The sequence below is a fragment of the Caretta caretta genome, chromosome 21 (assembly GCF_965140235.1).
Source record: "Caretta caretta isolate rCarCar2 chromosome 21, rCarCar1.hap1, whole genome shotgun sequence".
Classification (NCBI taxonomy): domain Eukaryota; kingdom Metazoa; phylum Chordata; order Testudines; family Cheloniidae; genus Caretta; species Caretta caretta.
In genome coordinates, this window is record NC_134226.1 from 5,192,646 (window position 1) to 5,207,226 (window position 14,581).

The following is a 14,581-nucleotide window of genomic DNA, read 5'->3' on the forward strand; positions in this document are numbered from 1 at the left end:
TCACTCGGGCACCTTCCCCAGCAGGGTTTCCCTTTGGAGACACCTCATCAGTCTGGCAGGTGGGCAGTCAGTCAGTGAAAACCCTTCCACCCAACTCCGTACGGGAAAACAGCCATTTCCAATGATTCCGAAGAAGAACTATTCCCGTGTCCAAGCAGGGGTAAAATCCAAGAGATTCCAAGGTTTGCCCTGGTCACTTGGATCCTACTCTCCACAGGAGACATCTGTGCTCAGCCAGCACCTGCAGGCAGAGCATTCAGCTGGCCAAACTGCAACTAAAGTTTGTACAATCAATGGCAGAGCATGAGTGAAGAAAAGAGGGAGACTTATTCCAATCCGTCTTTCCTCGCATATAAAAATTATATTGATTGAGCCAAGAAGATGGAGGGCTGCTTTCGTACGGAAGAGTAAACTGCTTTCAGGAGTTGGGGGAATATGAGGATATCCATTTGTGTTCCACAGCTGTAAGCGAAGCACAAGTAGTCAGCTCAGGCAGTCTGAAACTTACCCTTCTTCACACGTGAAGTTGACGGTTGACCCAAAATGGATATCTGTTACAATAACTCTGCCGTTCTCCGGCTCTCCTGGATGACCACACGATTTCTCTGGTGGAGAACAAGGCTCGGATTAGGCTTCTCTCTTTCAATGCAACAATTATCCCCAGGAACTGTCCATATTTAACACTCCCCATAAAGATGGCATTTAAAAGGGCCCAGAACAGGCACAGCGAGAGAGCTTTACTAGTCACTATTAACTATTTAAAGATACGTAACACTTTGCAGCGTGGACACAACTTAGTGCCTCAAAGACCTTTATTGAACAATAGAAACAAAATTCATTATGATATTCACTTTTACAGAACTCGAATGCTTCTGACCACGTTCGATTTTCAAGGCATGTAATAGTGGATTGCATATGCGGGTGTCTACTGTATCCAGGCCGGCAAGTATAGTTTATAGTCTTCCCAACAGGAAAGGAAGACTGATTTTTATACTCGCTCTTCAGCTCAGCAAAGCTTAACCTCGTTGGGACTCCACAGCCCTCTAGGAAGAAAGGAAATACATATGAGAAAAAAAGAACCATATCTACTCTGCTGGCATGTACCACGTCAGGTGCAGGTAGATACAACAACAGTTACAAAGAAACAACTGCAGATCTGCTTTATAAATATTCTTCCAGGCGTTACACTAGGACTAAAGCCGAGGGAAAAAGAACGATGAGACAAAGGTGCTAATGCAATAAAATTCATAGCTGGACACTGAACCTAAAACAACACACACTGGGCCAAACTCACCGCTGGCACAAGAACCTCTATTTCCCAATCAACTAAAACAACATGTACACCTGCCCTGTTTACCTCAGGTCCTAATATCCATCCTTGGGCTGCCCTACTCCCAGGACGCTAAAATGTGCCATTTTTCAGAAGTACTGTCAGCGAAAGACGAAAGGGTCCCAATCGTGGCTTCTGGCCTGAAAGCATAGGACTCTATAGGTTCAGCAATGCCCAACGGAATTAATATCCACATAGAGCATCATCTGTTAAAGGGCCCAAGCCCTTCACAAACTGATACGACATCCCATTGACGCAAGACACTTCAGTTCTCTCTTACTCTCATCTAGCGGCTGAGGCGATAAGACGAGCACACCTCACCGACGGCAGACGTGGGAACATAAATAACCGCTCCTCGCGCTGCCTCAACCGTGAGCGCTGACCTCTCATTGTATCTAGCAGCGTGTACACACCCAGATTCGCACCTTGGGAGATTTCAGACTGTTCTGGTGAACGCACTCTCTGCCACTTCCTTCGTTTACATTTTCAAATTCAATTGTCTCAAAAGAATATATTTGCATTTGTAATAACAGCAAGTGTCTGGGTTCACACCATTAGTGAAACCACTGCAACATCGATGGGTGGACATGCCCTAAGAGTCTGCGTGGGAGTTTGTCTACAGAGTCATTTCTTTTGCAGAGCCTTTAACTTCATTTTCGTGAGTATTTCTACACTATTCCATCTTCCTTCTGACACTTTTATAAATCCTCTCAACTGTAATCTTGTCCGGCAGCACTCAGAGAGCCACGCTTCCACCGGCATCAGTGTGCAAGTTCCACCAAAGTCAACTGAGCTTCTTGTGCCGGCAGTGATTATAGCCCTGTGTCTCTCCCTGGGGAATCTATTAACTTAGGCTTGAATAAAGACTGGGAGTGGACGGGTCATTCCACAAAGCAAAACTATTTCCCCATGTTTATTCCCCTCCCTCTCCCATGACTGTTCCTCAGTCAGCTGCTGGAAATGGCCCACCTTGATTATCACTGCAATATGTTTCCCTCCCCGCACCGCAGCTCTCCTGCTGGCAATAGCTCACCTTACCTGATCACTCTCGTTACAGTGTGTATGGTAACACCCATTGTTTCATGTTCTCTATGTATATAGATCTCCCCACTCTATTTTCCACTGAATGCATCCGATGAAGTGAGCTGTAGCTCACAAAAGCTTATGCTCAAATAAATTTTTTAGTCTCTAAGGTGCCACAAGTCCTCCTGTTCTTTTTGCGGATACAGACTAACACAGCTGCTGCTCTGAAACCTATTCCCAGCTGTGAATTTTGTTGCATTAGATGGTGTGTCTGAACATTCTTTCTCTCGCTATCCATCCTGCTGGGTTACTGACAAAAGGAAGAAGCCAACCGAAAATCCATTCACCTTCACATAGAGGAGAAGGGTGGCTCCAAGTTCCAGATGTGGTACAATAGATCGAAGCCTCTCCACGGAGGGTGTAGCCAGGTTCACAGCTGTAGTTCGCATATGTTCCACTGGGGAAAGCTGCCAAAGGCTTGGCATTGTGCTTCCCTTTGACGATGACCGGAGGTGGGGGACACAGCAACACTAAAGGGGGGAGAGGGGATGAAGAATATTTCAGGGAAAAAAATCTGAACCCTGTTCAAGAAGAGCATAAAATAGGCTGGTCTCCAGGAGGGGGAAAAGCCCAGGATGCCTGTGTTGTGTCAAACCCTGCATCGCACCGGTGATGCGACACATCCAAAAAAGTTTAAATATCACCGACCTCGATTCCCCTTCACCCCGAACTCAGATTTTCCCAATCTGCTACTTTTCGGTCCCTAGAACTCGCCCTTCACTCCCTTAAGAATCCAAAATATAATTTGTGGAGAGCGGGACGAGTTCTGCTGATTTGTGTTTCCATTCACAGCTTTAGGATGCTCAGTGAGACAGACCATTGCCAGATCTCTGCCTGACAGGAGGGCAGGGCAGGATGCAGGGGATCAGCTATCACAGAGACGAGCACAGTCGAAAGATTAGAGGGTGGGCGGATATTTGTATGTTCCCCATTCACAGCTGAACAGTGACCCCAGGATTCAAAAGACGTTTATTTTTTTGCATCCAGGCACATCCCGACCAGATGTTGATCATCTCAGTTACCCTGCAGTCAACCTTGATTCACACTCACCCTGTGTGCAGACTGGAACAGGAGGATCCCAGGTTCCTTCATCTCGGCACTGAATCTGACGGCTGCCGCTCAGGGTGTAGCCAGGATCACATTCAAACCTAACCGTGTCCCTGGGTCTGTAGACAGGTCCACGTCCAGCTACTTTTCTTCCATTCTGGATTGCTGGGGCGATGCAGAGAACCTCTGAAATTGAAAAGGTGCAGAAGGCGTCAGCCTGCCCGGCAAGCAGTGCTGTTCAGTGGGCCCTTGGTGCCTGTGCTCTGCACTGACTCCCTACCAGTTTCTGGGAAGAGAGTTTATGGTGTTGCTTTTAACCTCTAAAATGCAAAAAGAGTATAGCGCAACCCTGTCTAAAACCACATCCCATGAGGAACCGTACTGCTCCTCTCATGGTGAATAGAGTCCCCAGAGTGATCCCTCTCAGTGACAGAGAGAGCAGGGCTGGTGGGAGAGCTCCCCGTGAGGGACCCTCATTTTGGCACCATGGTCTTTAACAATACTGGCCTGTTCGCCTTTGGGGGACACACTTTCCTCTTTACTCGCGTGTAACAAGGCAAGATGGGGATAGCGTGCCTGTGAGTGTGAGGGGAGTGTGGAAATTAGTTACTAGTGTTTCTAATTTATGTCAAGGGTGCCTCGGGTTTCACACAGCTGCAGCTTTTTAATGTTTCACTAATGTGGTGTGTATGTGTGCACAGGAGTGCAGAGTTTGCATTCAGCACATTTATTTTCAAAAGCATTTGTTTCACCCTGTGTCTAATTATACAGTTTTAATTCCTTGCTCTTAAATTTGTTGCACTTGTGACTTTGTCTTTTGAGTTAAATCCTGTGGTAGGAGCTTCTTCCTCTTAGTTCTAGGTAACAGAACATAAACGCACCTTCACACCGAGGAGGGGGAGAGCTCCAGGTTCCGGATGCCGTACAATAAATAGATGCCTGCCCAGTTACGGAGTAGCCGGGCTCACAGCTGTAATTTACAGACATTCCACTGGTGAACACTGCCAAGGCCTGGCCACTGGGCTTCCCGTTGGCGATGGCTGGAGGAGAGACACACTGCACCGCTACAGGGAGGGAAGAGAGCTTTAACTGAAGCAGAGCTCATGCAGGCTGATCTCCAGAAGGGAAAATATCTGCATACTTCTGTTGAGTCATGTCCAACACAACAGCAGTGAGACAAATGCAGATCACATACCTCCATCCATTCACATCCCCCCAAATGCCTATAAAGAATGATGACTCCGTTATGCTTCTTGTAACCCCCAAACATTTTCCCAGATGCCTAAGTAAGGCTCCAAGCGCCATTTCCACTCTATATTTTGTGTTTATATGGGAAATGCTGCCACTTTGGGACTATTTATTCATTGGTAGGGGCCACCCACAAGTTCCCTTAACTTGGGAGGGAGGTTAAGTGGGCAAAACTGACCAGGACTCAGTTCTTCAGGGATCTTTTTGGAGAATGGAAGAGCCCAGATACGATGGAGAGGAACACAGGGAACACTGGGATAACTACACAGATATTTGCATTTCCCTTGTCAGGTCTCAAACTAATCCCACAGTCCTTTTGGCCTCCCGGCTCAGCCCTGCCAGGTCTGACTCATCACAATGGGATCAAAGCCTTAGTCATACTTACTTCTTTCACAGGTGGGGACAGGAGGATCCCATCTACCATCATCTTGGCACTGCGTCTCAGCGCTGCCACTCAAGGTGTAACCAGCGTCGCATTCAAACACAACCATGTCTCTGGGTCTGTAGGCACGCTGTACCCCATTTGTTCTTCCATGCTCCACTTCTGGGCTTACGCATGTTGCTGAAAGGGAAAGCATAACACACCCTTTAGACTCTAACGCAGGCGTGGGATGGAATGGACTGAACCATTTTTTCCTCTGGCAAGTCTTTTACTGTAGTTCAATTTCATAACTATTTCTATACTATCACATCCTGTTGTCGCTTTTATCAATTCTTTCAGCATGAACATTACTGAGCTGCACTCGCAGAATCCATCAGCACCGTTCCAAGTGGATGCAATGCCACTGAACTTAAAGGAGCTCCTCTTGCCAGCAGTGACATTGGCCCGTGTGTTTCACTGTGTTTAGTTGTGAAATTTGCTGCATTGGTGGCTTGTCTCAAAGTTCTCATGGTCTCAATTTAAACCCTCGTGTGTGTCTGACACACCGAGCGAGGCAAAGGGAAGCAGCTAACAAAACAGAAACGCGCCTTCACATTGAGGGAGGAGGCAGTTCCAAGCTGCAGACACTGTGCAATGAAGTTATGTCTCCCCAAAAAGGGAGGAGCCAGGATCACAATGGTAATTTACAGACACATCACACACACACAGACACACACAAAAATCAGGCTACTTTAAGCATCTTATTTTGGTCAACCAAAAATCACTGGACAATATAGGCTCACTATCCAGTGCGTTACATTGCAAGTACTTAATGCCTGTTGTTTTTTATGAATCTTTAACTCATTTGTAACAATCTTGTCCCCACCCCATTATAGAAAAGAGCTTGACTGAAATACCAGTGTGAGGGGGAAAAACAAAAAATGGTTCCATGATTATTCAGCGTACAGGAACTAGAGGGTCGTATTCCACCTTCATAAGAACGGCCATACTGGGTCAGACCAAAGGTCCATCCAGACCAGTATCCTGTCTACCGACAGTGGCCAATGCCAAGGTCACTCACTCCGGGGCACCTAACAGGTAATGATCAAGTGATCTCTCTCCTGCCATCCATCACCCGCCTCTGACAAACAGAGGCTAGGGACACCGTTCCTTACCAATCCTGGCTAATAGCCATTAATTGACTTTACCTCCATGAATTTATCCAGTTCTCTTTTAAACCCCGTTATAGTCCTAGCCTTCACAACCTCCTCAGGCAAGGAGTTCCACAGGTTGACTGTGCGCTGTGTGAAGAAGAACTTCCTTTTATTTGTTTTAAACCTGCTGTACATTAATTTCATTTGGTGGCCCCTACTTCTTATATTATGGGAACAAGTAAATAACTTTTCCTTATTCACTTTCTCCACACCACTCATAATTTTATAGACCTCTATCATATCCCCCCTTAGTCTCCTCTTTTCCAAGCTGAAAAGTCCTAGCCTCTTTAATCTCTCCTCATATGGGACCCATTCCAAACCCCTAATCATTTTAGTTGCCCTTCGCTGTCTTATTCTGTTCCTTTTTTAATGATTCCTAACATCCCGTTTGCTTTTTTGACTGCCGCTGCACACTGCGTGGCTGTCTTCAGAGAACTATCCAGGATGACTCCAAGATCTTTTTCCTGATTAGCTGTAGCTAAATTAGCCCCCATCATTTTGTATGTCTACTTGGGGTTATTTTTTCCAGTGTGCATTACTTTACATTTATCCACATGAAATTTCATTTGCCATTTTGTTGCCCAATCACTTAGCTTTGTGAGATCTTTTTGAAGTTCTTCACAGTCTGCTTTGGTCTTAACTATCTTGAGCAGTTTTGTATCATCTGCAAACTTTGCCACCCCCCTGTTTACCCCTTCCTCCAGACCATTTATGAATAAGTTGAATAGGATTGGTCCTAGGACTGACCCTTGGGGAACACCACTAGTTACCCCTCTCCATTCTGAAAATTTACCATTTATTACTACCCTTTGTTCCCTGTCTTTTAACAAGTTCTCAATCCATGAAAGGATCTTCCGTCTTCTCCCATGGCAACTTAATTTACGTAAGAGCCTTTGGTGAGGGACCTTGTCAAAAGCTTTCTGGAAATCTAAGGACAATCTAAGTACATTCAAAGGAAGAGTATAAAGCATCTGTCGTTACTGGAAGGACCGCTCATAATTGATAAAAATAGTGAAATTCAGCAAAGGAAGCGGAAGTACCCGCAAAAGCTGCGGTGGACCAAGAAGTTATTGAGTATCATCTTCTAAATCACTTCCAGTTCCCATTTCAAGATGGGACAGACGTGAGGATCCTGAGCAGAGGAAGATAAAAATGCTCTGCTTTCAACTTTAAGCTACAGAAATTCCCCTCACCAGGTCCCCTCTTGCCAAACTTGGTCACTTTTCGCAGTTGCTGCAGTGTGAGGAATCCTGACCCCCAAATGCATTGTGGGAAAGCAAATCCAAATATAATTTGTGGAGAGCGGGATGAGTTCTGCTGATTTGTGTTTCCATTCACAGCTTTAGGATGCTCAGTGAGACAGACCATTGCCAGATCTCTCCCTGTCAGGAGGGCAGGGCAGGACGCAAGGGATCAGCTATCACAGGGACGAGCACACTCAAGAGATTAGGGGGTGGGCGGATATTTGTATGTTCCCCATTCACAGCTGAAAAGTGACTCCTGGATTCAAAGGACGTTGGTTTTTTTTTGCGTCCAGGCACATCCCTACCAGATGTTGATCGTCTCAGTTACCCTGCAGTCAACCTTGATTCACACTCACTCTGTGTGCAGGCTGGAACAGGAGGATCCCAGATTCCTTCATCTCGGCACTGAATCTGACGGCTGCCGCTCAGGGTGTAGCCAGGATCACATTCAAACCTAACCGTGTCCCTGGGTCTGTAGACAGGTCCACGTCCAGCTACTTTTCTTCCATTCTGGATTGCTGGGGCGATGCAGAGAACCTCTGAAATTGAAAAGGTGCAGAAGGCGTCAGCCTGCCCGGCAAGCAGTGCTGTTCAGTGGGCCCTTGGTGCCTGTGCTCTGCACTGACTCCCTACCAGTTTCTGGGAAGAGTTTATGGTGTTGCTTTTAACCTCTCCACTGCAAACGCTATCATGCAAGCCCGCCTAAAACCACATCCCACGGGGTTCCATACTGCTCCTCTTGTGGGGAGAAGAGGCCCCAGATGGCTCCCTCTCAGTGACAGAGAGAGCAGGGCTGGCAGGAGAGCTCCTGTGAGGGGCCCACAGTTTGGCATCTACTCCTTGCACAGGGTCTGAAACAGTTCACGCTTGTTGGCCTTTCCAGTACCCACTGCAAATCTTTTCTGTTGACTGAGTGTGTAGCAAGGGGTAGGGATTGGCGGCAGAGGTTTACGTGTTTCTCTCTGTGTGTGTGAGGGGAGCGTAGATACTAGTTTCCAGTTTTTGTGATTCATGTCAAGTGTGCCTCGGGATTCAGACAGATGCTTTTTCCCCTCCCGCCCCCTCAATATTTTCCTAGTGGGGGGTATATCTGTGTGCACAAGCGCAGAGTGCACATACAATGCCTTTATTTTCAAAAGCATTTATTTCACCATGTGTCTAATTAAATGGAGCTTTAATTCCCTGCTATTCATTCTGTTGCACTGGTGAGCTCGTCTTTCATCTTAAATCCTGTGATAGGAGCTTGTGCAAGGAGTAGACGCCAAACTGTGGGCCCCTCACAGGAGCTGGGTCTGTAGGCACGCTGTACCCCATTTGTTCTTCCATTCTCCACTTCTGGGCTTACGCACGTGGCTGAAAAGGAAAGCATAACAAACCCTTTAGACTCCAACGCACGTGTGGGATGAAATGGGCTGTTTACCCACTGAGCCATTGCCTTTGACAAGTCTTTTACTTCAGTTTCATAAGTATTTCTACATTCTCACGTCCTCTTGTCACCTGTAGCAATTCTTTCAGCATGAACCTTACCCGGCTGCACTCACAGAATCATTCACCGCTGGTACAAGTGGATGCAATGCCGCTGAAGTTAAAAGGAGCTCCTCTTGCCAGCAGTGACTTTGGCCAGGTGAGTCTCACTGGAGGTTTGGTCCCCAACTGTGGAATTTGCTGAATTGGTGGCTTGTCTCAAAGTTCTTGGGGTATCTGTTTAAATCCTTTTGCGTGTCTGACGCACCGAGCGAGATAAAGGGAAGCAGCAAGCAGAACAGAAACGCACCTTCCCATTGAGCGTGGGGGTTGCTCCAAGCTTCAGACGCCGTACAATGAAGTGATGCCTCCCCAAGAAGGGAGTAGTCAGGATCACAATGGTAATTTACGGACACTCATCACCCAGAATTAAAATCAAGCCCCTTTAAGCATCTTATTTTGGGCAACCAAAAATCATTGGACAATTTAGGCTCACTATTTAGTATGTTACATTGCAAGAGCTAACGGCCGATTGCTTTTCTGAATCTTTTACTCATTTGTAACACTCTCATCCCCACCCCATTACAGAAAAGAGCTTGACTGAAAGACCAGTGTGAGAGGGAAAGTCAGAAGTGAGTTCATGATTATTCCACAGGCAGGAACTAGAGGGACATATTCCACCTCCAAAGGAAGAGTGAAAAGCGTGCGTAGTTACTGGAAGGACTGCTCATAATTGATAAAAATAGTGAAAGACAGCAGAAGAAGCAGAAGTACCACCTGCAAAAGCTGCGGTGGACCAAGAAGTTGTTGAATATCATCTTCTAAATCACTTCCAGTTCCCATTTCAAGATGGGACAGACATGAGGATCCTGAGCAGAAGAAGATAAAAGTGCTCTGCTTTCACCTTTGTGGTACAGTAATTCCCCCTCAGCAGACCCATGGCTCTTGCCAACTTGGGTCACTTCTTGCAGCTGCTGCAGTTGGAGGAATCCTGACCCCCAAATGCATTGTGGGAAAGCACAAGCTTTGCAATAAAACAGAAGGGACAAATTTACTCATCTGTCATCCCCACTGCTCTCGGAGCCCTGCCAGCACTGCCCCCAACCTGGTTCATTTCTTATCCTCTACGTCTGTTCCTAACAACTGGGACCGTCCACCTCTCCCCTCAAACCAGTCTGTAAAGTCTCTGGATTTGAGGTGAGCAGCAGGCAGGACAGATCCAGACGGGGTTAGCGTTGGAGGTGCTCACGGATCAGACAGAAGGGAAACCTGTTTCTAGATGCATAATACAAACAAATCAGAGTTTTGACACTTGCCTGGCTCACAGACTGGCAGAGGTGGATCCCACGTGTCATCAGTTTGGCACTGACTCAGACTGTGACCCTTCATGGTGTAGCCGGGATCGCACTCAAAGGTAACACTGTCATTATATAAATAGACACGTCTATCACCAGATACTCTTCTTCCATTCTGGATTTGTGGGGCTGGGCATCTAACCTCTGAAAAAGAAACGCTTTAGCTGAAACACAGGGCCAGAGAGGAAGAAAAACATCTCCGCAGCCTTCGCAGCTCTCAAGCCTTTTTTACACTTTCAATATTTTCCACGTAACTTGTTGCACTAGCCCATGTGTTCTCAAGCTTCATTAAACCACGACCCCCTTCTGACAACAAAAATTAGTACACGACCCGGGACGGGGGAAGAAAGACTGAGCCAGCCTATGCCCCGCCATCCCGGGCAGGGTGGCCAAAGCCAAAGCATGAGCCCCTGTGCCCCAGGCAGGGGAGCCATAGCCCAAGAGCTTCAGCCCCAGCTAGGGAACCTGTGACCTGAGCCCAGCCACCCAGGCCACCCTCGGGCTTAGGCCATGGGCGGTGGGACTCGGGCTTTGGCTTCGGCCCCAGGCAGCGGGGCTCGGGCTTCGATCTCAGGCCCCAGCAAGTAAAGCCCGATCTAGTGACCCCATTAATATGGGGCCGCAACCCATTTTGGGGTCCTGACTTACAGTTTGAGAACTGCTGCACTCCTCTATGTTATTCCTACTTGAAAATACAGATTGTTGTGGGAAATGTGGAGGGCCACCCTGAGAGGAGGAGATGGAGATACACTGGTAACAGCTTAGGTCCCCTCATAGCAACTTTGCAAGGGTAATCTTCTCAAGGAGTGTCCTGTGCACCAATCTCCAAGTCATGGGAGCACCCCCAGGGTAAAGCCAAGGAGCTCAGTCCTACAAGGAACCAACGGGCCTTCACAGCCATTGACCTCAGACATTGAGGGAGCTCAGCAATCTGCACAGTCAAGCCAGAGAGGTTTCAGGAAGCTGGTGGTCCCAGCAACGTACCCTCTCTTCATTACCGTTAGAAGTGCCAGGTCTTTCAGCTTGCCTACCAAACTCCTCCAAATACAAAATTCCACAAGTCTGGCTTATATTTATCCCAAGGGCATTAGTAATAAGAGGTCAAGTGCTTGGGACTGACACAGCTTTACTCCACCCCATTATCTACTGCACCAGCAAGCCTGTGTCCTTCACTCATGGGGGGTAGACTTTGCATCCACGCTGAAGGAATTACTACTAAACGCTTTGCATGTTCCGCATACAGAGATCTCGCAGGATTAATTCTTTTTCCTTTTAAGGAAGATTTTCCTGATGGACATTCAGTTGTCCCTTCAAATGCCAAGAATAGACATCCCCATACTAATGGGAAATGGAGCGCTACCATAACATCCCCCACTTTCATTCCCTTGTGGCTGGGATCAAAGGTCTTTAACAACCTTAATAGAAGTTATGACCCTACATGGGCTGAACACAGAGCTCCTCTTTGGGTGCATCCGGTGGCACCAGTTTCTATCTCAGATCTTTAGCCCTGCTCCAGAGCTATTCAGTCTCCAACATGAATCCTGGAAAATCTTGTGGAGATGTTGCCACAGGCAGGCACACTAAGTGCAGGGATTTAACTGGAGTCTCACATTTGTGGGTTTGTCTAGACCTGAACTTTCTATACATGAAACAGCAGAGCTGGCAGGATTTTCACCTCCACAAACCCTACCTCCACACCGAGGGGGACGTGCACTCCACACGCCGTTTAGCCCATCCTTGGTTGTGCAGTGAATAGAGGCCTCTCCAGTGAGCAAGTAACCATTTTCACATTTGTAGGTTACAGCTGATCCAAAAGAGAAGTTTTTTGTGAACTCGCCACTGTGACTTCCATTGGGGATGTCTGGAGGCGGAAGACACGGAATACCTGGAGACACACAGGAGGAGTGTATTTTAGAATCATTGCTGGTAGAGAAGCAGCTCCAGTTACTTGATCTGCTAAAGAAATTTAGGAGCCCTAACTATGAAACCACTAGAACGAGAAAGGCCGACAGGTCATGCGCAATGGGTAATTATACCCAATTCTCTTTCGCACTGATGGTCTGTAAACTGTGAAAGAGACTTACTAGGAATCTTACTAGTGTCTTAATGGTCTACACCTTCCTTCATATGGACCGTTTTAAGATCAACCTGTTGAATCCTTACCAGGTGTTGAAAAACGCATGATTTTCCTGCTGCACCATAAGCTGGTGAGCACGCCAGGGCAGGCGAACGCCTTAAAGCACAGGTAATGAGCTTCGTGTCTGGTTTTGGATGAATATAAGTGGGTATCAGGTAAACCTGTTGTGCTCTTCAGAAATCCAGAAGGGCCAATAACCACCTTGGTGGGGCATTTTTGCCATACCAAGCTGAATGCCTTTTGCTATTACTCAGTCATCAAAGAAACACCAAATTCTGATTGCCAGGAACTTAACACAGACATTTCTCTCTAAGGTGCAACCCCCCTTCAATATGGTCTGGTTCTTAAGATACCGGCATTGGACTCAGGAGACCTGGGTTCAATTTTTGACTTGGCTACTGACTGATTCCCTAAACGATATGTCACATAATCACTCTGTGCCTCAGGTGAGACTTTCCGGGGCGGGGATCAGAATTCTTCCATATCTGTTTATTCACATTTGGGGGGGGGGGGGGTGGTACCTAAGCACTTTGACAGACAATTATGACCTACTTACGCTCACAAATGGGAACATCACCAGTCCATGCAACACGCATGCCAGAAATGTCACATCGTCTGTAAGGCCGTCCAATCAACCGGTGCCTGTTGTTAGGCAGAGGGGATTATCAGTTCTTATCTATTTCTTTGGTGTTTGAGCTTTCCTGAGAAGCTCAGTTCTTCTGGGAAGCTCTTCTCCCCAGCCACAGCAGGTGGGGACCAACACCACTGACTTCTGACTGACCACCACTGGAGAAACGCTCCTTGCCAGAGCCGAACTCCCCAGCCTCTTGTAGAATTAATCTCTAGTACAGAAGCCCATGTCGGACCAATGAGCTGCTATTCTGTGAGACGGGGGATCCAAATCTCCTTCTGGTTCCCTCAAGTCCTACTCACCACATCAGATGGATCATTCCCCACCACTGAACCACAAGCCAAAGGCAAACTAGGAACACCACTACAGCATTTCCCCCGGCATTTTCAGGCAGGTTGCCAAGAGGGGTTTTGATTTTCTCATGATGGAGGAGATACATTTCTGTGGGTGCGGGCCAGGCAGACCCAGCTGGGGTCTGGCTAGCTTGAGAGTCATAAACTAAGTCAATCAAGACTGTTGTAATGCATGCAGGAGTAACACCCCACCCCAGCAGAGAGGTCCAAAACACAGACGCTATACAGCAAACCTCAGCTGAGCTGACCTCTGGAGTTCAGCAGCCAGCTGTCATTACAGGCAGTGTCTGTGAAATGGGACTTCCTGTGGTCACAGGTTCTTCCCTTTCGCCCTCACATAGGACACGCTCTACAAGGTCACAAGCCAGCACTACAGCTGCAGACCCCTGAAGCACAGTCCTCATCCTCAAATGGAGCGGGCATATGACGCCCTCTTCTGCCACCGTATCCCCAGCATTCTCACTCGGGCACCTTCCCCAGCAGGGTTTCCCTTTGGAGACACCTCATCAGTCTGGCAGGTGGGCAGTCAGTCAGTGAAAACCCTTCCACCCAACTCCGTACGGGAAAACAGCCATTTCCAATGATTCCGAAGAAGAACTATTCCCGTGTCCAAGCAGGGGTAAAATCCAAGAGATTCCAAGGTTTGCCCTGGTCACTTGGATCCTACTCTCCACAGGAGACATCTGTGCTCAGCCAGCACCTGCAGGCAGAGCATTCAGCTGGCCAAACTGCAACTAAAGTTTGTACAATCAATGGCAGAGCATGAGTGAAGAAAAGAGGGAGACTTATTCCAATCCGTCTTTCCTCGCATATAAAAATTATATTGATTGAGCCAAGAAGATGGAGGGCTGCTTTCGTACGGAAGAGTAAACTGCTTTCAGGAGTTGGGGGAATATGAGGATATCCATTTGTGTTCCACAGCTGTAAGCGAAGCACAAGTAGTCAGCTCAGGCAGTCTGAAACTTACCCTTCTTCACACGTGAAGTTGACGGTTGACCCAAAATGGATATCTGTTACAATAACTCTGCCGTTCTCCGGCTCTCCTGGATGACCACACGATTTCTCTGGTGGAGAACAAGGCTCGGATTAGGCTTCTCTCTTTCAATGCAACAAT

General features: G+C 47.4%; 1 protein-coding gene across 1 annotated transcript in view; it reads right to left on the reverse strand.

Annotated features, from left to right (window-relative positions):
- LOC125625260 (complement receptor type 1) overlaps positions 1-14,581 on the reverse strand; it is a 58,605-nt gene that overhangs the window by 22,690 nt on the left and 21,334 nt on the right. The window contains exons 16-26 of the mRNA XM_075122122.1: positions 14,435-14,531; positions 13,040-13,125; positions 12,037-12,231; positions 10,308-10,490; positions 7,884-8,066; positions 5,094-5,270; positions 4,342-4,524; positions 3,464-3,646; positions 2,701-2,883; positions 852-1,043; positions 509-605 (exon numbers count right to left, since the gene is read on the reverse strand). Coding sequence (XP_074978223.1) covers positions 509-605; positions 852-1,043; positions 2,701-2,883; positions 3,464-3,646; positions 4,342-4,524; positions 5,094-5,270; positions 7,884-8,066; positions 10,308-10,490; positions 12,037-12,231; positions 13,040-13,125; positions 14,435-14,531 — 1,759 coding nt within the window. The remainder of the gene's footprint in view (positions 1-508; positions 606-851; positions 1,044-2,700; positions 2,884-3,463; positions 3,647-4,341; positions 4,525-5,093; positions 5,271-7,883; positions 8,067-10,307; positions 10,491-12,036; positions 12,232-13,039; positions 13,126-14,434; positions 14,532-14,581) is intronic.